This window comes from Heterodontus francisci, chromosome 11 (genome assembly GCF_036365525.1).
Source record: "Heterodontus francisci isolate sHetFra1 chromosome 11, sHetFra1.hap1, whole genome shotgun sequence".
Taxonomy (NCBI): Eukaryota; Metazoa; Chordata; class Chondrichthyes; order Heterodontiformes; family Heterodontidae; genus Heterodontus; species Heterodontus francisci.
In genome coordinates this window covers 19,872,505-19,896,748 of record NC_090381.1, presented here as the reverse complement: position 1 = coordinate 19,896,748, position 24,244 = coordinate 19,872,505, and the positions used below count along the sequence as shown (strand labels likewise).

General features: G+C 42.8%; 1 protein-coding gene across 3 annotated transcripts in view; it reads left to right on the top strand.

Moving 5' to 3' along the window:
• The window catches only part of farp2 (FERM, RhoGEF and pleckstrin domain protein 2), a 208,108-nt gene that overhangs the window by 30,727 nt on the left and 153,137 nt on the right, over positions 1-24,244 (top strand). For all 3 annotated transcript variants that reach the window (XM_068041747.1, XM_068041746.1, XM_068041748.1), the window contains exon 3: positions 17,629-17,733. In XM_068041747.1, coding sequence (XP_067897848.1) covers positions 17,629-17,733 — 105 coding nt within the window. The remainder of the gene's footprint in view (positions 1-17,628; positions 17,734-24,244) is intronic.

Below are 24,244 nucleotides of genomic sequence, written 5' to 3'. Positions count from 1 at the left end.
TTTGGGATTTCCTGGGCTGGTGGAGCCTTGATATTTAGGGCTGGGCCAGCTCCGCTGCAGAAACACTTGACTGAAGAGCAGTTTGTTGTGCCCCACCTGTGCCGTAATTGTGATCAACTGATTCAGCACACATAGATGGGATGACGAATGCTTACATGGCTCAGTGTCATACCGTGCTTTTACCAACATTGGTGAGGCACGCTGTATGGAAAACGACATTTAAAATAAAAACAAATACAGAAAGTGCTGGAAATACTCAGCAGGTCAGGCAGCATCTGTGGAGAACTCTGATGAAAGGTCACAGACCTGAAACATTAACTCTGCTTCTCTCTGCCTGACCTCCTGAGTATTTCCAGCACTTTGTTTTTGTTTCGGATTTCCAGCATCTGCAGTATTTTGCTTTTATTTTGGCATTTAAAACAAATAGGTTTGCCAAAGCCTGCTGTCACTGTGTTTCATTAAAGGGTAACTGACCAGTGATTACATGTTCACATTTCCAAAGCTGATGTATTAGTGGTATGAGGTTTGCGCCAACACTGAGATCTAGCAGACTGTGGTTCATACACACCCAGTGCAGTGCACTCCTTTTGGGAAGAGTCCATTTGTGCTGTGCATAATGATACACGTCTAAAGGGCCATGTGTTTTCAGACTGTATTCTGTGTCTGTTACATTAGGCAGTTGAGACATGCTGGGTTGGATTTGGTGTGAAGTTCCCTATGAGGTCTAGACTGATGATCAGATATGAAGAAAGCGCCATTTTCTTTATATTAACAAGGGCTGCGTGTTCCTGTGTGTGAACATGCATTGTTTAAGTAGTCTGTTTAGGTTCTGCACATGATAGTGTGTAGTTGCACTGTAATTCTGTGATGTTGCAGGAAGAGCAGGGCTATCCTGCTTTAAAGCTCTTTTATGTCTTTACAATGGTTTTATATTGCAGTGTTACATGAGGTCAATTCCAAAAGTTATGCAGATTTAATATATCAACTCTAATCTTCTTTGGCCTCCTTGTCTCGGGGGACAATGGGTAAGCGCCTGGAGGTGGTCAGTGGTTTGTGGAGCAACGCCTGGAGTGGCTATAAAGGCCAATACTAGAGTGACAGACTCTTCCACAGGTGCTGCAGAAAAAATTGGTTGTCGGGGCTGTTACACAGTTGGCTGTCCCCTGTCGCTTCTGTCTTTTTTTCCTGCCAACTGCTAAGTCTCTTTGACTCGCCACACTTTAGCCTCGCCTTTATGGCTGCCCGCTGGCAACTGACTCCCACGACTTGTGATCAATGTCACAGGACTTCACGTCGCATTTGCAGACATCTTTAAAGCGGAGACATGGACGGCTGGTGGGTCTGATACCAGTGGCGAGCTCGCTGTACAATGTGTCTTTGGGGATCCTTCCATCTTCCATGCGGCTCATTTGGCCAAGCCATCTCGAGCACTGCTGACTCAGTAGTGTGTGTATAAGCTGGGGATGTTGGCCGCCTCGAGGACTTCTGTGTTGGAGATGCGGTCCTGCCACCTGATGCCAAGTCTTCTCTGGAGACAGCGAAGATGGAATGAATTGAGACATCGCTCTTGGCTGACATACGTTGTCCAGGCCTCGCTGCTGTAGAGCAAGGTACTGAGGACACAGGCTTGATACACTCAGACTTTTGTGTTCCGTGTCAGTGCGCCATTTTCCCACACTCTCTTGGCCAGTCTGGACATAGCAGTGGAAGCCTTTCCCATGTGCTTGTTGATTTCTGCATCTAGAGACAGGTTACTAGTGATAGTTGAGCCTAGGTAAGTGAACTCTTGAACCACTTCCAGAGCGTGGTCGCCGATATTGATGAATGAAGCATTTCTGACGTCCTGTCCCATGATGTTTGTTTTCTTGAGGCTGATGGTTTGGCCAAATTCGTTGCAGGCAGCCGCAAACCTGTCGATGAGACTCTGTAGACGCTCCTCAGTGTGAGATGTTAATGCAGCATGTCAGCAAAGAGAAGTTCCCTGATGAGGACTTTCCGTACTTTGGTCTTTGCTCTTAGGCGGGCAAGGTTGAACAACCTGCCAAATGATCTTGTGTGGAGGAAAATTCCTTCTTCTGAAGGCATGACCGCGTGTGAGAGCAGCAGGGAGAAGAAAATCCCAAACAGTGTAGGTGCGAGAACACAGCCCTGTTTCACGCCACTCAGGATAGGATCAACTCTAATCAAGTGCTTTATAACAGTAAAAGGGTGCTTTGCAGGAGTGTATGGAAAATAAAGATGAAAGCAATTTAAATATACCCCTCAAGAAATAATTTGAAACAGCTGACTGACTGGCATTGGCATTATATACCAATCTGCTTGGTGCACTTTCAGAACAAGATCTCCATTTTGGGCCTCAAGGTGATAATGTGGCTGCACTGTGAAGCTGGATGGACCACTTCCTAAGCTGCATTTTCCTTCCTCGTTATTAGTGGTTCAAAACCATTAGCTGCGAAAACTGATCTTAAAGTAATATTCCTTCCATCCTCTAAAATGGAATTATTTTGATGTCTTCAACAGACTTTTCTTGGTTCTTTTTCCTATAAGAGGACAACTAGAAAAAGGCTTATTTGGAGCATAGCACTGCAGCGCAGATGTGCTTTAAAAACTCTGTGCTTGATTAAAAACATCTGGAGTTTGTGACTTCCACCCTCCTAAAGTTGTGTTTTCCAGTCCCAGTCCCCTTCCTCCTGGGAGCTAGTGCTGCAACTGCCCGGAGCACAATTTAGAGCAACGCTGAATGGCACACATGCTCAGAATTATAGAATGTCATGAGTGTAGGTGGAGGGATCAGTGTGACTTTGATGAGCTTTGTTTAAAGATTGAGCTTGTGGCCTGAATTCATATATGAGGCCATCCTGAGATTTGCCATTCAGTAGGTGTTTTTGTATGTCACTTGTATGAGTTCAACCTACTGTACATTCTTAAAATAGTTGTTTTACCAGAAAGCAGGACTCAGTGACTTTGCACGGAACTATTCCTGGATGTATAATTGATGAACACTATGGGAAAACTTTAGGCTTATTTTGATGTGTAAAGAAAGTTAAATTCTGGGTATTGAGTAGAGGGGGTTGGGAAGTCCTTTCTGATGTATCAATGATGTACCTGCCTAGTGTCTTGGACTTCATCCATGCAACTTTGCCTGACAGCTGGGGAAAATTGATTTTAGATTTGTGAAATGTAGGTAGTTCTGTTTTTTCCAAATCTCTAATTTTACTCAGCTCTGCACCCCACCCCCTTAAGTCTGCTGTCCTACACATCCAACCTCCTTGTGGATCCCTCCCTCCATTAGCTACTGTGCCTTCAGCTGCCTAGGCCACAAGTTCCTCCCTAAACCCCTCTGTCTCTATATCTTGCTCCTTAAAACCTACGTCTTTCCTGACTTAATGTCTCCTTCTTTGTCTCTTTGTTAATTTATGCCTGATAATGTTCCTGTGAAGCACCTCGAGATGTTTTATTACATTAAAGGTGCTATATAAATGCAAGCTGTTGTAATTGATGGCTATATTATCGTCATTGGTAGGAAGATTGCAAACACTCTTGTGGATTTGTTTGTCTGAAACCTAATGCCAATTTATCAGTGCAGGAGGCTCACATGTTGTGAGATTGGTGTTGCTAAGAGCTAGTGCAAGCTTTTTCATTGTAGTTATTTAGTAAATAGAAGATTATGTTCCATCACTAGATTAGAATTAAACATGGGGATCAGTCTTGGGTTCACATCACATGACATTATTGCAATGTCTGATGGAACAGATTGACTGAACCTAGAAACAACTCCTGTTACAGTCCTGAATATAATCACAAAAAAATAAACCAGTCTATTTTCAGAACAGATGTCAATATGGCCACTTCCAGGTTTGAATTGAACAGTGTCAGACTAGCAACAGATGTCAGCAGTCCATTAATTCAGCCTTAATGATTTGGATTTGAAGCTTGTGAAGTTGGATATTGGCCAGTAAAGTGGGGCGGTGGGGGGGGGGGGGGGGTGGTGGTGGTGGGAATGTCTGTTCATTTTGACTTGGGAACTACTGGGCAGATTAGGGGAAGGTGAGGGGATATCTACATGTTTCAGCTTGCTTCAGGAGAAATTCCACAGTTAATCGCTGACTTCAATGTTATCAAAGAAAATGTTCACATTAGATTTTCACTGTTCTGTTGGAACAATGTTCTACTGCTAATTAAAAGTCAGTGCCCGAATGGCAAGTTGTGGTTGAATTGTGGCTATACTATTGTTCAGCACAGTGCTTCATTGTTAAGTATGTTTGAAGCATGTAGCTTCAGGCTAGACAATTCGAATCTAACCTTTTCTGCTTGTCTACTTGCTCATTTCCTGTAATGCTTTAATAGTTGCTGAGACATGGTATTCACTGTTTCAGGTGGCCTTTTTGCTGACTATATAAAAACATACCTTTCTACCCTAATATTTGAACCCATCACCCTCTAGTTAGACAGTGAATTCATGCTTATGATGCTCGGATGCACTTGCTGCCTGGTACCCTTTGTATAAAGTGTGTAGCATACATCTGTACCAGGTACCTTTGATGTCTTATAGTTGTAATATAAAGTACTCTTTTTTTTTAGGATTTCACCCACTTTCTTATTGCATTTTATTTCCACTACAGCTTTCACACAAGGCCCTTCAGCCGGATTGCATGGCTTCTTATGTTCCCCCATTCTTTTGAGGAGCAATGAGCATCTTGTTGATATTGCTGAATATATGTGATTGCCTATTTACTGTACATGAATGCTGGGCTTCCCAGATTTCATGCAACGTCCCTGCCCAGGCTAGATAATGCAGAGGTGGGAACATGTAGAAAGAAGCAGGAGGAGGCCAGGTATAAAATCCTTGGGGGGAGTCTCTGGAGGTAATGGTCCAAGAGTAGGAAGAGAAGCCATTGCAGGAGATCTGACTATGACTGGATAGATAAGAGTACAACTGGGTATGGGTAGCGTCACTCAGCTGGACACTGGAGGGGGATGGTGTGGTCAGTTGTCAAATGTTGCAGATGGGTCAGGAGGATAATGAGCGATAGTTTACCACAGCCACGAAGTCATTTGTGACTTTGATAGTTGTTTCAGTACTATGGCAGAGACAGAAACCTGATTGGAGAGGTTCATACATGGATTTGCAGGAACGATGGCCACAGATTTGGGAAGCAACAATATGTTTGAGGAGAGGGAGGTTGGAGATGAGGTGGTAGTTTGTAAGGTCAGCGTGGTCAAGGGGATGAACTGCTACTTGAGCAAGCAACTGTTTTCTCTGGTTATAAAATGTGTAGTTGCTATTTGGATATGAGCTGCAGTGCCTCTGAAATCAGTAACGATGCATTGACAAATTGGGGCGGCTTTGTATTGTTGTGAAGATGCTGTTTGTATTACTAAGTGAACAGTAATTGTAGCAGTGAGCTTTGCTTTGGGTTCATGCTGTGTGTACAAGGCCAGCTGTTGTGGAAGTATGTGCCAGATTATAGGAGTTGTGCTAGCTGACAGGAAGATCAAACCCCAGGATTACAGTCACTCCTCCTGTGTGTGATAAGAGAATACTTGTGATGTGGAGAAATGCTATTTTGGCAGGTGGATTACTTCAGGACTTAGATCAGTTCATAAGTTACCCTGACATCTTTAGTCAGAATGGTTCTGTCAGTAATGCTGCTTGGCTGAGAGGAGGGAAATGTAACAGCTGGTCAAGCAGACTGGACTTTCTTTAGCTGTCGAGATCTAGGTCAATATCTTCTCCTTAACAGACGTATTTTGCAGCATTATTCAAATTCCTGGGTGGCTACAATCTGGTAATATGTTTGTGTTCTGCCCTGGAAGTCAAGGTGACCATGGGCAGATAAAGAAGGTGGATTCTGAGCTTTATTTTTCACCTTGTAATCTCGGTTGGACTTGAACATATAATCAAGGGTGATACTTAAATTGCTTTGCTGAGGGAGCGCAGCACTGTCGGTAGTGTCGTCATTGAGTTATTTATGGCATAGAAGGAGGCCATTCGGCCCATCAAGAACATGCCGGCTGAACGCGAAGGAATTGAGTCAGTCCTGCTCCCCCACTCGATCCACGTAGCCCTGCAGATTAATTGTAGATGGACTGCCAGACTCCATGGTGAGCATAGATTGTAGATGGACTGTACTAGAGGACATGGTGAGAGTAGATTGTACGGCCCTCAGAAAAAATTTTTCCTCATCTCTGTCTCAAATGGGCGACCCCTTATTTTTCAAAAGTGACCCCTAGTTCCAGATTCTTATACAGGGGGAAGCATCCTTTCCACATCCACCCTGTCAAGGCCCCTGAGGATCTTATATTTTTCAATCAAGTCGCCTCTTACTCTTCTAAATTCCAGTGGATACAAGCCTAGCCTGTCTAATCTTACCTCGTAAAACAGCCCGCCCATTCCAGGTATTAGTCTAGTAAACCTTCTCTGAACTGCTTTCAATGCATTTACATTCTTCCTTAAATAAGGAAACCAGTACTGTACTCAGTACTCCAAATGTGGTCTCACCAATGCCCTGTTTAACCGAAGCATAACCTCCCTACTTTTGGATTCAATTCCCCTCATGTTAAACAATAACATTCTATTAGCTTTCCTAATTATGTGCTGTACCTGCAATTTGTAACCTTTTGCGATTCATGCCCTGGGACACCGAGATCCCTCTGCATCTCCGAGCTCTGCAATCTCTCACCATTTAAATAATATGCTTTTTTATTCTTCCTGCCAAAGTGGACAGTTTCACACTTTCCCACATAATACTCCATTTGCCCGGTCTTTGCTCACTTATGTTACCTATCTATATTCCTTTGTAGCCCCCTTATGTCCTCTTCACAAGTTACTTTCCTACCTATCTTTGTGTCATCAACAAGTTTAGGAACCATACCTTCAGTCCCTTCATCTAAGTCATTTATATAAATTTATATAAAAAGTTGAGGCCCCAGCACAGATCCCTGTGGCACACCACTCTTTACATCTTGCCAAACAGAAAATGACCCATTTATGCTTACTCTCTGTTTCCTGTTAACTAACCAATGTTCTATCCATGCTAATATGTTATCCCCTACACCATGAGCTTTTATTTTCTGCAGTCACCTTTAATGTGACACCTTATCAAATGTCTTCTGGAAATCTAAGTGCAATACATCCACTGGTTTCCCTTTATCCACAGCACATGTAACTCCCTCAAAGAACTCCAATACAATGGCTAAAGATGATTTTCCTTTCACAAAACCATGTTGACTCTGCCTGATTACCTTGCATTTTTCTAAATGCCCTGCTATAACATCTTTAACAATAACTTCGAACATTTTCCCTTAGACAGAGGTTAAGCTAACTTGTTTGTAGTTTCCTGCTTTTTGTCTCCCCTTTTTGAATAAAGGAGTTACATTTGCTATTTTCCAATCTAACGGAACCTTCCCCAAATCTAGGGAATTTTGTAAAATTAAAACTAACGCATCAACTATCTCACTAGCCACTTCTTTTAAGACCCGAGGATGAAGTTCAGTACCACTTCCCTGGTTTTCTTGAGTGCCTCCCTCCCTTCCATTTCCTGACTTACAGCTAATACTGGGACGTTACTTGTATCCTCAATAGTGAAGACCATTGCAAAATATCAGTTCAATTCATCTGCCTTATCCATTATTAATTCCCCAGCCTCAAATTCTGTAGGACCAACGCTCAATGTGTTAACTCTTTTCTTTTTTAAAATCTATAGAAACTCTTACTGTCTGACTTTATATTTCTGGCCAGCTTTTTCTCAAACTCTAATTTTACCTTCCATGTCAATCTTTTGTCAATTCTTTGCTGTTTTTTATATTCTGTCCAATCTTTTAAACGTCATGATGAGAGTAAATTGTAGATGGATTATGCTAGAGGACACGGTGAGGGTAGATTGTAGATGGATTGTACTAGAGGCCATGTGAGAGAAGATTGTAGATGGACTGTACTAGAGGCCATGTGAAAGTAGATTGTAGTTGGACTCTATTAGAGGCCATGTGAGAGTAGATTGTAGATGGATTGTACTAGAGGCCATGTGAGAGTAGATTTTCGATGGACTACTATTTCACCAGCCCATATCTACTTTACTTTTTTTATTTTTTCTATTTGCTCCTCACCTTTACGCACATTTTACCCCACACTTCACTCTTTCCCATTCTTACTTCCTTGGCTTTTTTTTTGTTGCATTCTGTAATCTTGCCAGTGCTCATCCCTCTTTTTCTACCCATACACAGGCCTCTCCCATCTGTCACTGTACCCTGACTGTCGTCTTTGGGTTTGTCATTTAGATGCATGGAGCTGGTCCTACTCCTTTGCTATATAAATAAAATTGCAGCCCAAAGTTTATATCAAGTCTGGCTTGTGATCTGGTAAAGTGGGGACTCTTGTGTATTTAGTAGATGGTGCTGTGTGGTTGCAGAATCAGGTTGCCTATTGTCATGCAGGCCCCCACCTGCCCAAGAATGAGGCACATTGATTTTGTTATATGAATTATTGATTTTTAGTTGCTGCTGGAGCGAGGAAATGACTTGTTAAACAGATCAGCCGTGGCTGGAAAAAAACATTTACATACTAACAGACATCGAAGGTGAAGAAGCGCATTCCAGGGCCTGCTAAGGAGGATACAATCCACAAGGGCCAGGACTGGTTAGACCAGCTGGTCACATGACTATCTGGCTGTTCCTGCGTTTTCTTTTGAACTGGCCGCAGAGAGTTTGAACTCAAAGACTGTTTGCTCCTGGACTGCGAATATCTCTCCTGTCTGCTCCCATCTCTTTCTCACAATCCTCTGAATCTACTGAAGACACATGAACCCCAAGAGAAAAGTCTCCTACAGTGAAAAAGGTTTAGTAAGAATACCGGGCGCCAACGAAAGGCCAGATCTACCTACGATCAAGGACTCTACAGTGAGCTTGAAGAAACGTAACAAAGACTCTTCAGAAAGTGCCTCAAATTTTTCCACTTTATTTTTCTCTTTTCTGACTCTATTTGCATGTATCAATTGCGTACGCATGCTAGCGTGGGCGCGTCCTGTATCCATAGGCATCAACCGAATTAGAATTTAAATTCAAGTTTAATAAATTTCAACTTTTCCTCTTCAAAGCTAAGAAAACCTGTTTGTGCTGATTTCTTTGCCTTATAATTGGAAAGCGGTGAACAAGGATTCACCAAGTGAGAGCTAAAAACATGGTGTGTTTAAAATTAAACCCTGTTACGGTAAGACCAGGTGAAGGCTGAGGGGGACCCCTGGACACATTTCTCACCTGGTCGTATCACTATTTATAGTCCCTCTTTTCTACTATAGTACGTCGAGCTCAGAATCTAAACCCAATTCTCGTTGGTGAATTCACAATGCTGTTGGTTTCTTGACCTTTTGCTTGTGCACCCCATGGAGAGAACTGGATATTTTCCCCTGGCTGCACTCCTCTAGTATAAAAGATCCTCAATGTACATGCTACTGAACAGAATCTTTAATCTGTGCATGCAGGAAACAATTCTCAGTATAAATGGGCCATTAAAGTCATCTGGAGAATGTAATTGTGCGTCTAGCTGGGGGCGAGGTCATTTCAACCTATCAAAAACATGAACCTATTTGGTTATTTCTTGAAAAAATGTCCCATATAGTCCAAACAAATGAACATAACTCTCTTACCAAATAAACATTTATTAAAGGGTAGTAACGGCCTTCTGAGTTTTAAGTCGGTATGCCCTTTAACTAAAAATCTCATATTTAAAAGCATCAAAGTTGAATGCTGTGGGGTTCCTGTGCTTTGGTGCTGATGGTCAATTTTCACTTTGATGTGGAAACTGATCAAAGCCTGTCCTGTGAGTTGCTCTTGGCAAGGGTGGGGGTTATCAATCCCAGTAACCAGTGGTTGAAATAGGCCACTGTGGGTAACTTGTGAGGTTCTGCTTTCAGTGAGGATTTAAGTAAATGTGAACACCCTAGCGTTCTAGAGTATGTTACATTTTTATATTTAGAAATCTGTTCTGAAGGCTTTTATCGAATTGGTATAAGTGGTATAACTTAAGTTTTGAGTAGGTATAACTTACAAGATCTAATCTTGTGTGTCAGGCGAAGTTCTGTGAGCTGCAAACTTTTGTCTCCATTTTGTAGGGAATAGCATCTGTGTAGTAGTACAATAATTAATTAGAGCTGAAATTCAGGGTGTATTTGCAAACGCCACACAGAGATTGTTCGTAAAATCCTGTTTACTGGCAGCTTCCCATCTGGTTAAACCCTAATCTTTCTACAAACAATCAAACCCCAATTATTATCCTGTGTATTGACCCTGACGAATACAGGCCTCCTACATTCTGTTTTTAGCTAGTTTGTTTTATACAGTTGCTGTTTGCTCACTGTACGGTAAAGTCCGGACTGACTATGCCTTTTGTAACCAGCCTGTTGCTGGAGTGCTGTTAGATGAAATTCACAAACTAAATCTGTTGAGACTCCTGCCTATACTCCATTTTTGGTAGTGTCGACATTCAAAAAATGTGTACTGTTTGAAGGTGCAGCCCACATGTTGGTGTGAAAGAATGATGGGCAAAACTCCTGGTTTACTGTTACAGTTTCAAGTTTTGTAGAATCAGCTTCTCACAAAACAGTCTGACAACAGTTTCCTAAAGCAGAACTTGTCTGCAGTCCAGAAGCTGCACCATGTCCATCATCTGTCTTTGGCAGCATTATATGCTGAGGATTGGTCTTCATCATGCTTGCTCAAATCTGTTTTTAACACAGTCTTATGCTGTCTTTGAAATGTTATCACTTAGTACAAGCCATTTACAGACTAAAGCAGCCAATATGTTGTGTTTGAGTAGTGATTTTTGTACATTTGGGTTAAACTGAAAATTTATGTAAGAATGTTTCAAATACTTGCACGTATGATGACTCGCCCTATATTTTAAGTCTAAACTGTAACATCAGTAGGGGAGAACCGTGCAGAGGGGTTCTGGGCCTCCGTTTAAGAGTCCCACCCCAGAACATTGAATTAAATATATAAGTACCTATAGAGGGGAGAGATTCCACAAAGTTCCTTTGTGTCTCCCCATCTAATTGTTGCTGCAAAATTCAGGAGTCTTGAACTGCCTGGCTGTCCACAATAGGCTGTCTGCAGTATTACCATGTCCCATGGGGTGAGTTCAACAGCACCAAAAGAAGAACTGCACAAATAAACAACTGAAATTAGACCAACATCAGAATGAGGAAAAATGAATTCTGTGTGGACATCAGGTCAGGAGAAGCTAGGATTCAGTTTTGATTCCCTTGGGTTGTTGAATACCCCACTGATGCCTAGATCTAGACTTCTGTGCAGTACAGCTGATGGCTTGTGAGAGGTTCTGGAAGGCTCAATGCCTGTGGGACTATTCCCCAGACATCAAAGAAAGGGAGAGGGACATGTGCTATAAGATTGGTCTTCTGTTGACCCCAACATACAAAGCATTCTGGTGAATTATTTAGAATTTAGGAGAATGGAGGCTACTGTATCTGGTGAAGGCTACAGTTTGTGTACTTTTAACCAAAATATTTCCCTCTTGAAAAACTAATCCCTTCTTGTTGTATCTGTACTCGCTCTTAAGTGCTTTATAAATGGTATTAAGTAGTTGAAGAGAAATGGCCTTGATCTCACTAAGTGGTTTTGTAAAAGTTGCAATTTCAAAGGACAGCATTCCTGTTGGGTGGTGGGGGGTGGAGGTTCAGAGGAAGTGGTAATCTAGAGAGAATTGTGTAGGGATGGCGAGTGTTTGTATTTCTCCTGCTGGACATGACCGTGTAATAGTCCAGATATGTGGACTAAGAAATGAGCAGAAGTGCGTGCGTTCTGGATACTGGGTACAGGACCTGTCTCCTTCCAGAAGCACCAAGGCAGTCTTGTGTATTGGAGTTTGCAAATGGCAATGATAATGGGGCAGGGAATTAGAAACAGGCAGTAAGCTCCTCCGGTGTAGAGAGTAGGCCCTGTTGTGTGTATCACCAGTATGTGCTGAATACCAAACTGTCTTGGCACTGGATGATCTGGCGTAGACCTGGCCGCAGCTTGCTTCCCTGCTGTTCCCCTCACACAAGATGTTGAAATACTTAACTCCTTAAGTAGCATGTATTCTTTGAAAAAAAAAATTAAGTAATCTCTTGCCATGTTTCCACTGCATTTTCAAAGCAGCACACATCTGGCCTCCTTCAGTGCTGCACTGTAGCTACCCAGGGATGTACAAGGGTTAGTGGTGTGAAAATCATAGAATGATACATCACAGAAGGTGGTCATTCAGTCCATGTCTGTGCCAGTTCTTTGAAAGAATTATCCAATTAATCCCTCCCTCTCCACCCCCCCCCCCCACCCCCCATAGCTGTACAATTTTTTTTCCTTTTCACATATTTATCAAATTCCTATTTAAAGGTTTACTATTGAATCTACTTTCACCACAGTGCATTCCAAATTGCATAATTTTTTTTCTCATGTCACCTTTAGTTCTTTTACCAATTACCTTAAACCTGTATCTTCTGGTTACTAACTTCTACAACTGGAAGATTTCTCCTTATTTACACTATAAAACGCTTCATGATTTTGAACTCCTCTATCAAATCTGCCCTTAAACTTAGAAGGAGCTCATTCGATCCATTGAGTCCATGCCAGCTCACTAGAGCAATCTAGTCAGTCCTATTCCCCCTGCTCCATCACTGCAGCCCTGCAAATTTATTTCTCTCAAATGGCTATCCAATTTCCTTTTGAAGTTATTGATTGTCTCTCCTTCCACCACCCTTGTAAGCAGTGAGTTCCAAATCATTACCACTGGCTGTGGGAAAAAAAGTTCTTCCTCACATTCTCTCTCTCTTTCCACCCCCCCTCCCCCGTATCTCTTGCACAAAATGTTAAATCTGTGTCCACTGGTCCTTGTACTATCAGTTAACAGGAACAGCTTTTCTTTGTCTACCTTATCTAAATCTGACATAATCTTGCAAGCCTCTATCAAATCTCCCCTCAATCTCCTTTGCTACAAGGAGAACAACCTCAGCTTCTCCAACCTAAACTTGTAGCTAAAATCCCTCATCCGCGGAACCATTCTGGTAAATCTCCTCTGCACCCTCTCAAGGACCTTCACTTCCTTCCTAAAGTGTGGTGACCAGAAATCGATGCAATACTCTAGTTGTAGCCTAACTAGAGCTTTATAAAGATTCAGCATCACTTCTTTGCTTTTGTACTCAATACCTCCATTTATGAAACCCAAGATCCTTTATGCTTTGCTAACTACTCTCTCAATATGTCTTGCCACCTTCAAAGCCCTCTGTCCCTGCACACACTTTGGAACTGTGCCATTATGTATTTATTGCCTCTCCTTACTCCTTTTGCCAAAATGCATCACCTCACACTTCTATGTATTAAATTTCATCTGCCATTTGGTGGATAGGGCTTGAGAAACAATCAAGGAAAAAAAATCAACAGGCACTTGGAAAGGTTTGAGTCAATTGCGGAGAGCAAGAACAGATTTGTAAAAGACAGATCATGCTTGACTAATCCAGTTAATTTTTTATGAAGTAACAGCAAAGGTTGATGAAGGGAATGCAGTGGATGTTGTCAATATGGATTTTAAGAAAGCATTTGACAAATTACCACATAAAGGATTGGTTAACAAAATGAGGCTGTTACTTTCCTCCTCACCGTTAACTACATTTGAGTTTCATGTCAACTAAAACTTTGAAATTATGCCCTGTATGCCCAAGTCCAGGTTATTAATGTATATCAAAAAGAGTAGTGTTCCGAATACCAACAACTACCCTCCCATCCCCCCAGAGAACACCACTATATACGTCCCTCTAGCCTGAAAAGCAACTGTGCACCAACCATCACTCTCTGCTTTCTGTTATTTGCCCAATTTTGTATCCATGCAGTCAGTGTCTCTTTAATCCCGTGGGCTTCAATTTTGCTAATGTCTGTTGTTTGGTACTTTATCAAATGGCTTTTGAAAGGCATATGCACATCAACCACACTATCCGCATCTACCTTCATCAAAGTACTAAATTGTTAGTCAAACACAATTTGTCTTTAATAAATCCATGCTGGCTTTCATTTATTAACCCATATTTTTCCCAAGTGTCAATATTTTCCACATTCATTTTATCTTGGATGAATATCTGTAAAACGTTTCCCCACTACTGACTTTGGGTTGATTGGCCTATAATTAATGGGTTCCCCACTACTGACGGGTTGATTGGCCTATAATTAATGGGTTTATCCCTCTCCCCTTTTTTGAACAGTGTGTAACATTTGCAATCCTCCTGTCCTTTGGCACTATTTTCATATCTAAGGGAAATTGGAAGGTTGTGGCCAGAGCTTCTGCAATTTCCACCTTTGCTTTCCTCAGCAACTTGGGATGCATCAGACCTGTCTTGAGGGCTATCAATCTGTTAAGTATCTTTTTATCTACTTTTATCCTATCCAATTTCTCTGCTATCACAACCTATGGAAGTGGCTTAGTCTCCATATTCTACCCTCCACAGTGGCCTTGAGGTTTTGAACTTTGCAGGAGGGAATTGCAGGTGAAGATTTACATACTACTATCCCCTGGGCTCCAAACCACTATCTTCAGAATACATTTTAAATTTTAATCAAACTGTTTCTAAGTTATCTCCTCTCTATTCCCGGTTTATAACCAGGACATATCTATCCGAATCTTGCTGTGTAACAGACCTATGTAACTTGAATTCCTGAGTTCACGTTTTGGCTGCCACTCTGGATCCAAGCTGTCATTTTTATTTCCAGTTTTTCCACCTCCCTATTTTTTTCTCCTTTTTCTCTTTCCTTCTCCTAGCCCCTTTTCTCCTGTTGTCTTGCCTCCTTTCATTTCTCTCCTCTCGGGTACTCTTGCCACTGTTTCAGTCTAGACTCCCTCTTAGATACGCCTACAGCTTTCCTGTGTGCCTCTTTTAGCATCCTCTGATGGGCCGTTGAGACATGTGTCACTGCCTACTTATGAGCAACAACCACAACTACCCCATCCTCCTCTCAGCAACCTTCCTGCCCAGCGCACTCGCTGGGGACTAATATTTCTAGAGGCTTTCTTGTCCTATTTACCCCTCCCTGTGCTGACCCTGTGTTTTCTGCCAGTGGATCAATATTCACCTCCCCTCTCCTGGACTGCCCGTTTTCTTGTGAACAAGGACTTTGCCATTGATGAGCTTATTTGTGGATGATTGCATTGACATTCTGACCTTGATGGAAACCTAGCTGATGGGTGCACACTTAGTGAAACCTGCCCACCTGGCGATACCTCCCATCACTTGCCCTGCCCAAACCGTGGTGATATTGATCTTATCATGAAATCACACCATGGCCTGTCTCCATACTCCTCTGCCACCTTCTCCTTGGAGCATCCCACTTTGTTCTACTCCCTCACCTTTCATTTAAAATCCTTGTTCTCTACCACCCACTCAAGTACCACACCAAATTTCTTAACCAGATATCTTCACAGCTTTCCTCCCTCAGCCTCCTCACAGAATGACAATCTATCCTCGGTGATTTCAACCTCTCCTCTGCCATCCTATCCTCCATTAATCTCTCCCTCCATATAAACTCCCCTACTCATATTCCTGGCCACTCCCACCACCTTACCATCTCGTGTGGCTTCTCTATTTCTGTTGTGTCAATCACAGATAAGGCCATCTCTGATCACTTCCCTGTATTGCTCTCCAACCACATCCCCCGTCCTTTTGCCGACCCCATTCTGCGCCTGCCCCTGGAAAAACCCCTCTCTCCCTCTTCCCTACCCCTGCCCACCCAAGTCACTTACAACTACTCTTTGAAATTTCTGACTTCTAGCCTTTGGTCCTCCAGTCACTGCAACTACCGATCTGTGTAACCACACCCTCACCTCCACCTTTGATGCCCTAGTCCCCATGAAAAGATTTACACACACTAAGTCTGAAATAAAAACAGAAAATGCTGGAAGGGTCACAAACCTGAAATGTTAACTCTGTTTCTCTCTCCACGGATGCTGCCAGATGTGCTGAGTGTTTTCAGCATTTTAAATTTCAGATTTCCAGCATCCCACAGTATTTCGTACTCTCTCAACCTGGTTATTCTCTCAGCATGGCTCTCATCTCAGCTCCCTTATGTCACAGGCTTAAATGTTTATAGTGGTCAACCTGTTTAGTCTTTAGATCTGGCTGCCTTCCATCCCTTCACCAGAGCACACTGGGCCTCTAGTTTCCCCTAGCCCTGAACACTCATCTTTCTTTATTTCTCTCCTGCCCACTTCAAACTCATATCCCCCTTGATAACTGATACTATTGATGCTTCCCTTTTCTCGGGTACTGTCCAGCTTCCATTCAAATCTGCCTTTGTTATCACTCTCCAAAAAAAAAAACACTCTTGCCCCCTTTGTCTGAGCAAACAACCACCCATCTCCAAGCTCTTTCTCTTATCCAAAGACTTTGATGGTGTTGTTGTCTCACAAATCCATGACTATCTTTCCCTGAACTCCATGTTTGAATTCTTGCAATCCGGTTTCCACCCCTGCTACAGTACTACAACGGCCTTTATTAGATTTTCAAATGACATCGTGTGTGACTGTGACTCTGGTAACTACCCCTTCTCAGCATTCTCAACCCGTTTGTCCCCTTTGAATTGGTTGATCACAGCATCCTCTTCCAATGCTTTGCCTCAGTCTTCCAGCTGGGTGGAACTGTCCTTGTCTGGTTCTTATCTACTCAGTCATAGACAAAGAATAAGCTGCAGTGGCTTCTCTTCCCACTCCTTCACCATTACCTTTGTAGATCTTTTAAAGAACTTTCCTTGGTTCCTCCTATTTTACATTTGCATGTTGCCTCTTGGTGACACCATCTGAAAACATAACTTCGAGTTCCATGTATGCTCACGGCACCCAGCACTACCTCACCACCACCTCACTCGACTGCTCCACTGTCTCTTATTTGTCAGATTGCTTGTCTGATATCTTGATCTGGATGAGCAGAGATTTCATCCAGTGAATTACTGGGAAGACTGAAGCCATTTTGATCCCTATCACAAACTCCACTCCCTTGCCACCAACTCCATCCCCTTCCCTGGCAACTGTGTGAGGCTGAATCAGACCATTCGCCACCTTTGTGTCGTATTTGATCCTGAGCTGAGTTTTGGACCCTATATCCCCTCCACCAAGGTGATCTACTTCTAGCTCTGCAATGTTGCCTGTCTCTACCCCTGCCTCAGCTTATTTGCTGCTGAAACCCTCATCCGCGCCTTTATTACCTCTAGACCTGTCTATTTCAATATTCACCTGGCCGGCCTCCCCATCTTCCACACTGCAAAAACGCAAGCCCATCCAGAACTCTGCTGCCCATATCCTTTCTTGCACCAAGTCCTGTTTACCCATTACCCCGTGCTTGCTGACCTACCTTGACCTCTGGTCCGGCGACACTTTCGATTTTTGAAATTCTCATCCATGCTTTCACATCCCTCCATGGCCTCACCACTCTCTATCTCTGTAACCTTCTCCAGCCCTACTGTGGGTCAGTGCCAAATTTTGTTCAAAACCTCTCCTCTGAAATGCCTGGAAACGTTTTATAGCGTTAAAGGTAATATATAAGTACAAGCTGATGTTGTGATGGGATTTCACTTTTGCTGATGACTGTGATTCTCCTTCCACAGCAAAAAGCATATGGTCAGGCTCTGATGGATGAAATCTGCCACCGTCTCAACCTCGTCGAGAGCGATTACTTTGGGCTGGAGTTCTGCAACAGCCGGGGGAATGAGGTACGTAGTCTAAACAGTTATGTGCTCTGAGTACAGTTAAAATCTCAAGTCATGCACTGTTAATTCAGTCCCACTACCACAGGTCACAGCATATTAGTAAAGTTTCCCACCTACTGGAAGTTAGCCAAATGAAACACTTTATCCCCCAGAATAAATCACACCAAACCAGGTTTCTTTAAACAACAAAAGTAACTACTAATAAATGAAATCTTAAACAATAATGGGATAAATCTATATGTATGAAAAGATTTATAACTCATTATTCCTAACCCTCATGCGCATACACATACATTCAAAACTGGGGAAAAAGGCTTATTGGTATTCAACTGTTTCTTAGGAATAATAAAATAGTTGGTGGTCACGGCCTGGTGGGAGATTTCCGGATCGGTGAGGTGTCCCAGAGTCGAGAAGTTGGATGCCACTCGAAGTCTCTCCAGGCGAGTTTGCTGAACAGTCTGTGATGGGTAGGCGTTCAAGGCAATTTGTCTGCACCACGGATCACACAGATCTTTCAGCAAAAGGTGTAGCAACAGGTCTACTTAAATTTTAAAGTAGCAGTCTAGCGATAGAAGCTTTCTTGAGATTTCAGGATCTGCCAAAAACTCAAATAACAGGAATCACTCTTGAGGCAGAGATTTTCCAGAGATTGGAGGCAACAGGGTTTTGCTACCTTTAAGAGCGTAGGACTTCCTCTCAGCAAAAGAGCCTTTCTCAACAGAGAGCAGCAACTCCTCTTTCCCTGGGTCTTTTTCTCTTTCCAGGGGTCTTTTTCTCTCTCCAGGCTGAACACAGCCAACACTCAAATGTAGGATTCCTTTTTTTTTACAAGAGAGACAAGCCTTCCTTTCAGGGAGAGGTCTTTTTTCTGGTCTGCAAAGTACAGGTCCCAGCCAGTTTGTTCTGCCTCCTGCCTGCCCAGCGCTGGTCTTTCACAAAGCCAAAATGAAACTGAAACTCTCCAACAATCAGTCATGTGACCTTTCATTTCCTTTGATGTTGTTTGGAAACAGGTTGCCTTGCAGTCTGTGCCCCACCCAGTTCAGCATTCAAAGTTCTCAGACAAAAATCCCTCAGTCTTTCAAAACACAGAACTCTGTTTTCTTTTTAAAAACAAAACACTTGTAGCACTTGTCATTGCCATTGTGCATAGTGGGAAGATCATTTGACCAACTAAGAGCATAGACTGTGCACAGGACTCCTTTCCTCAAGTACATAAGACTGCGTGCAGGGCGCCATCCCCCCGGTGCGCAGACCGGTGTGCGGGGCGCCATCCCCCAAGTGTGCGGACCAGCGTGCGGGGCGCCATCCCCGAGTGCGAAGACCTGTGTGTTGGACACTTTTGCCTGCCTGTTGGCCTTGAGATTTTTGTAGGGGTAGATGCAGAACAATGCTGTCATGTGTGTGCTAAATATTTCTCTCCTCATTCTCTGTTTTGTCTCTTCCCATATTGTGCTTGCCTCTCCCTTCTGATGACATTGAGAAAATCATAGGGAAAAATCGGTGATAGATTGGGAAAGGGGGAGGTGCAGCGAGACCTGGGTGTCCTTGTGCACCAGTCGCTGAAAGTAAGCATGCAAATGCAGCAGGCAGTTAAGGCAAATGGAATGTTGGCTTTCACAGCGAGAGGATTAGAGTACAGGAGCAAGGATGTCTTGCTGCAATTATACAAGGCCTTGGTGAGACCACACCTGGAATATTGTGTGTGGTTTTGGTCTCCTTATCTGAGGAAGGATGTTCTTGTTATGGAGGGAGTGCAGCGAAGGTTCATCAGACTGATTCCTGGGATGGCAGGACTGGCGTATGAAGAGAGATTGGGTCGATTAGGCTTGTATTCGCTAGAGTTTAGAAGAATGAGAGGGGATCTCATAGTAACCTACAAAATTCTAACAGGACTGGACAGACTAGATGCAGGAAGGATGTTCCCGATGGCGGGGGAGTCCAGGACCAGGGGTCACAGTCTAAGGATAAGGGGTAAGCCATTTAGGACTGAGCTGAGGAGGGATTTCTTCACCCAGAGAGTGGTGAACCTGTGGAATTCTCCACCACGGAAAGCAGTTGAGGCCAAATCATTAAATATATTCAAGAAAGAGTTAGATAGGGCTAATGGGATCAAGGGATACGAGGAGAAAGCGGGAACAGGTTACTGAGTTTTGATGACCGGCCATGATCGTGTTGAATGGCGGAGCAGGCTCTAAGGGCCGACTGGCCTGCTCCTCCTATTTTTCTATGTTTCTACATTTCTATATAATTCTTTCATTGAGAGGAGCTGGAGGTGGAAAAAGGAGTGGGAATTTAACCAGTAGGTCTTTAAATATATTTGATTATTTAAATGTTCCCAATTATTCTGGATTGAAAATAATTTCTGATCAGATTTACTGGTTGTCACCCCAACTCTTAAAGCAATGCTTAATCTAGCTTTAGGAAATGTGCAAGTAGAGGTAGTCACATTTAAAATGAGACCTACAATAACAACTGCTTGCATTTATATAGCATCTTTAACATAGTAAATGTCCTAAGGTGCTTCACAGGAACATTATCAAACAAAATTTGACACCAAGTCCCATAAGGAGATATTGGGACAGATGATCAAAAGCTTTGTCAAAGAAGTAAGTTGTAAGGAGGATCTTAATGGAGGAGAGAGGCTGAGAGGTTTAGGGAGGGAATTCTTGTTTATGGAGCCTAGGTGGTTGTATATTACTGTATGTAGAAGGTATGCGGGTCGTTAGGGGCTGCGTCACCCAGTCACTCTTCATTTCCTGGAAGCTGTTTTCATGACTTCAGAGATGGGGAGTAATCTCTCCGAGTTGCCTTCTAAATTCGCCAGAAGTTCCCTTTTGCATTTTCCAGAAGATTGCATAGCTGCGTGTGGAATGGAGTTGATGGTGTGTAGAAGTTACATCATGCCAGTAGACCAGCTGGTCTTAGCGGTTCTTTTCATAAGTCAAAGCAACACCGTGACCCATCCATCAGCTTAGCATGAATGATGAGAGAAACAGTTAACATTTCAAGTCAATGACCCTTCATCAGAACTTCTGATGAAAGGTCATTCACCTGAAACGTTAACTCTGTTTCTGTCTCCACAGATGCTGCCAGACCTGCTGAGTGTTTCCAGCATATTCTATTTTTATTACAGCATGGAGGGAATTGGTAAAAGACAGAAGAGTTGTGGCTCTTGGATGTTTTTTTGAACTGCAGGGATGTAATTAGTGTTGTCCCCCAGGCATCAGTGTTGTTAACATATGTAAATCGTCTAGACTTCTGAATAGGAGGCACAGTGTCAAAATTTGCATACTGTACAGAAATGGGGTGAGTGGAAGGGGATGGAATTGATGAACATAAGTAGGTTAGGCAGAGAAATGTTTGTTGAAATCTGAGGTGATAAGATTTGGGAGGAAGAAAAGGAAATATACACTAAACGATAAAACTTTAAAACAATTAGAGAAGCAGAGAAGCTTGGGGGGTTCAGATCTTTAATCTGAAAGCAGCAAACCAAGTTAATGAAACTAAAACAAAAAAACATATTTATCCTAGAAATAAAAAAGCAAAGAAGTAATGCTCAACTTGAACAAATCATTGGTTTGGGCAAAGGTTGAACTATTCCATCCAGTTTTGTTGTTGGGGGAGTGGTCGGGGGTGGTGGTGTGGGTGACCTTACTTTAAGAAAGATGTCAAGGCCTTGGAGTGAATGCAGAATTCACAATAATGCTAGGGATGAGAGGCTTTAATTATGAGAATGGGCTCTTTTCAGCGAAACAAAGAAGGGTTTTGATAACTTAAGTCCGTTGCCACTGGTTGATGTGTCAGTAACTCGAGGGTTTTGAATTTAAGGTCATAAGAACAGAGGAAGAGGTTAGGATTTTTTTCTATAGGACATGGACTGTCCTACCAGAAATGGTAAGAGTTCAATGCATGTTAACTTTTAAAAGGGAAGAGGATATTTCTATTTTGAAAAGAGAAAAAGTTAAAAGGGTACAGAGGAAGAGCAGGGCATTGGGACTAAATCAGTAGCTTTTCTAGGGAGCTGGCATATATTTGATGGGCTGACTGGCCTTTTCAGTGCTGTAAAAATCTAAGATTTTAACTTGTGCCACTTCTCATAGAGTCATAGTTATACAGCACAGAAACAGGCCCTTTGGCCCATCATGTCCGTGCCGGCCATCAAGCATCTATCTATTCTAATCCCATTTTCAAGCATTTGGCCCGTAGCCTTGTATGCTATGACGTTTCAAGTGCTCATCTGAATACTTCTTAAATGTTGTGAGGGTTCCTGCCTCTACCACCCCTTCAGGCAGTGTGCTCCAGATTCCAACCACCCTCTGGGTGAAAAGATTTTTCCCCAAATCCCCTCTAAACCTCCTGTCCCTTACCTTAAATCTATGTCCCCTGGTTTTTGACATCTCCGCTAAGGGAGAAAGTTTCTTCCCATCTACCCTATCAATGTCAGTCATAATTTTGTATACCTCAATCAGGTCCCCCCTCAGCCTTCTCTGTTTTAAGAAAAACAACCCTAGCCTATCCAGACACAAACAAGAAATACTGGAAACACTCAGCAGGTCTGGCAGCATCTGTGGAGAGAGAAGTGGAGTTAACGTTTCAGGTCAGTTTGTGTTTCAGATTTCCAACATCTGCAGTATTTTGCTTTTATCCTAGCCTATCCAGTCTCTCTTCATAGCTGAAATCCTCCAGCCCAGGCAACATCCTGGTGAATATCCTCTGCACCCTCTCCAGTGCAATCTCATCCTTCCTATAGTGTGGCGACCAGAACTGTGCACAGTACTCCAGCTGTGGCCTAACTAGCATTTTATACAGCTCCATCATAACCTCTCTACTCTTATATTCTATGCCTTGGCTAATAAAAGCAAGTGTCCCATATGCCTTCCTAACCACCTTATCTACCTGTGATCTATGGACAAGTACACCAAGGCCCCTCTGACCCTCTGTACTTCCTAGGGTCCTACCATCCATTGTATATGCCCTTGCCTTGTTAGTCCTCTCAAAATGCATCACCTCATACTTCTCAGGATTAAATTCCATTTGCCACTTTTTTGCCCATCTGACCAGACCATCAATATCTTCCTACAGCTATCCTCCAGGCTATCCAACACACGGCCAATCTTTGTGTAGTCTGCAAACTTCTTGATCATACCCCGTTACATTTGCATCCAAATTGTTAATATTTGGGGCGGCACAGTGGCGCAGTGGTTAGCACCGCAGCCTCACAGCTCCAGGGACCCGGGTTCGATTCTGGGTACTGCCTGTGTGGAGTTTGCAAGTTCTCCCTGTGTCTGCGTGGGTTTTCTCCGGGTGCTCCGGTTTCCTCCCACAAGCCAAAAGACTTGCAGGTTGATAGGTAAATTGGCCATTATAAATTGTCACTAGTATAGGTAAGTGGTAGGGAAATATAGGGACAGGTGGGGATGTTTGGTAGGAATATGGGATTAGTATAAATGGGTGGTTGATGTTCGGCACAGACTCGGAGGGCCGAAGGGCCTGTTTCAGTGCTGTATCTCTAATCTAATATACCACAAAAAGCAGACATTGCTTCTGCATGTGATCTGCAGGGTTTCCTCTCATCTACTCTCTAATGCATTCTCATTAGATAGATTAGAGAAGACACCAACTTCAACAAATGATAGTAGACCAAAAAAAACATACTGCCAATTCTGGAAAATTTAAAATGCTGGAAGGTACCATAGGCCAGTCAGTATCTGAAAGACAAGGAACCTAACTTTTCCAATATTAAGTTTAATGCTTTTTAAAATTCTTTCTTGGGATGTAGGTGTCGCTGGTAAGGCCAGCATTTGTTGCCCATCCCTAATTGCATTTGACAACTGAGTGGCTTGCTAGGCCATTTCAGAGGGCTTTTTAGAGTCAGAAGCATTGCTGTGGGTCTGGAGTCACATGTAGGCCAGACCAGGTAAGGACGGCAGATTTCCTTCCCTAAAGAACATTAGTGAACCAGATGGGCTTTTACGACAATAGATAGTTTCATGGCACCATTACTGAGACTAGCTTTCAATTCCAAATTTATAAAACAATTAATTATTGGAATTTAAATTCCACAAGCTGTCATGGTGAGATTTGAACCCCTGTCCCCGAGGCATTGGCCTGAGCTTCTGGATTACTAGTTCAGTGATATTACCACTACGCCAGCATCTCCCTGTTCCAATTTGTTCTATTTGGTATAATTTGTAAATGTATAAATCGGTAGAAGGGATAGAAGTGAATAACTGACAATTTTTTCACTGTCATTTTCAACCAATTTCCACCTTTAAGACCACAAATAAAGGCCATGAGGCTCATCTGTGCTCACCTATCCATGAAATGGTGCAACCTTTGGCATTTCCCATCCCAGTGACAAGTGTTAAGGTGAGGGAGATAAGAAAGGGAAAGGGGATAAAAGCAAGCCAAAGATGGAGGAACTCTCAGGATATCTCTAGCAGTAAGATTAGAAAGTAATCAGAGCAGCCTTTGCTCTGCATCGGAACTTAATCGGAGCTCGTTTCAGTTA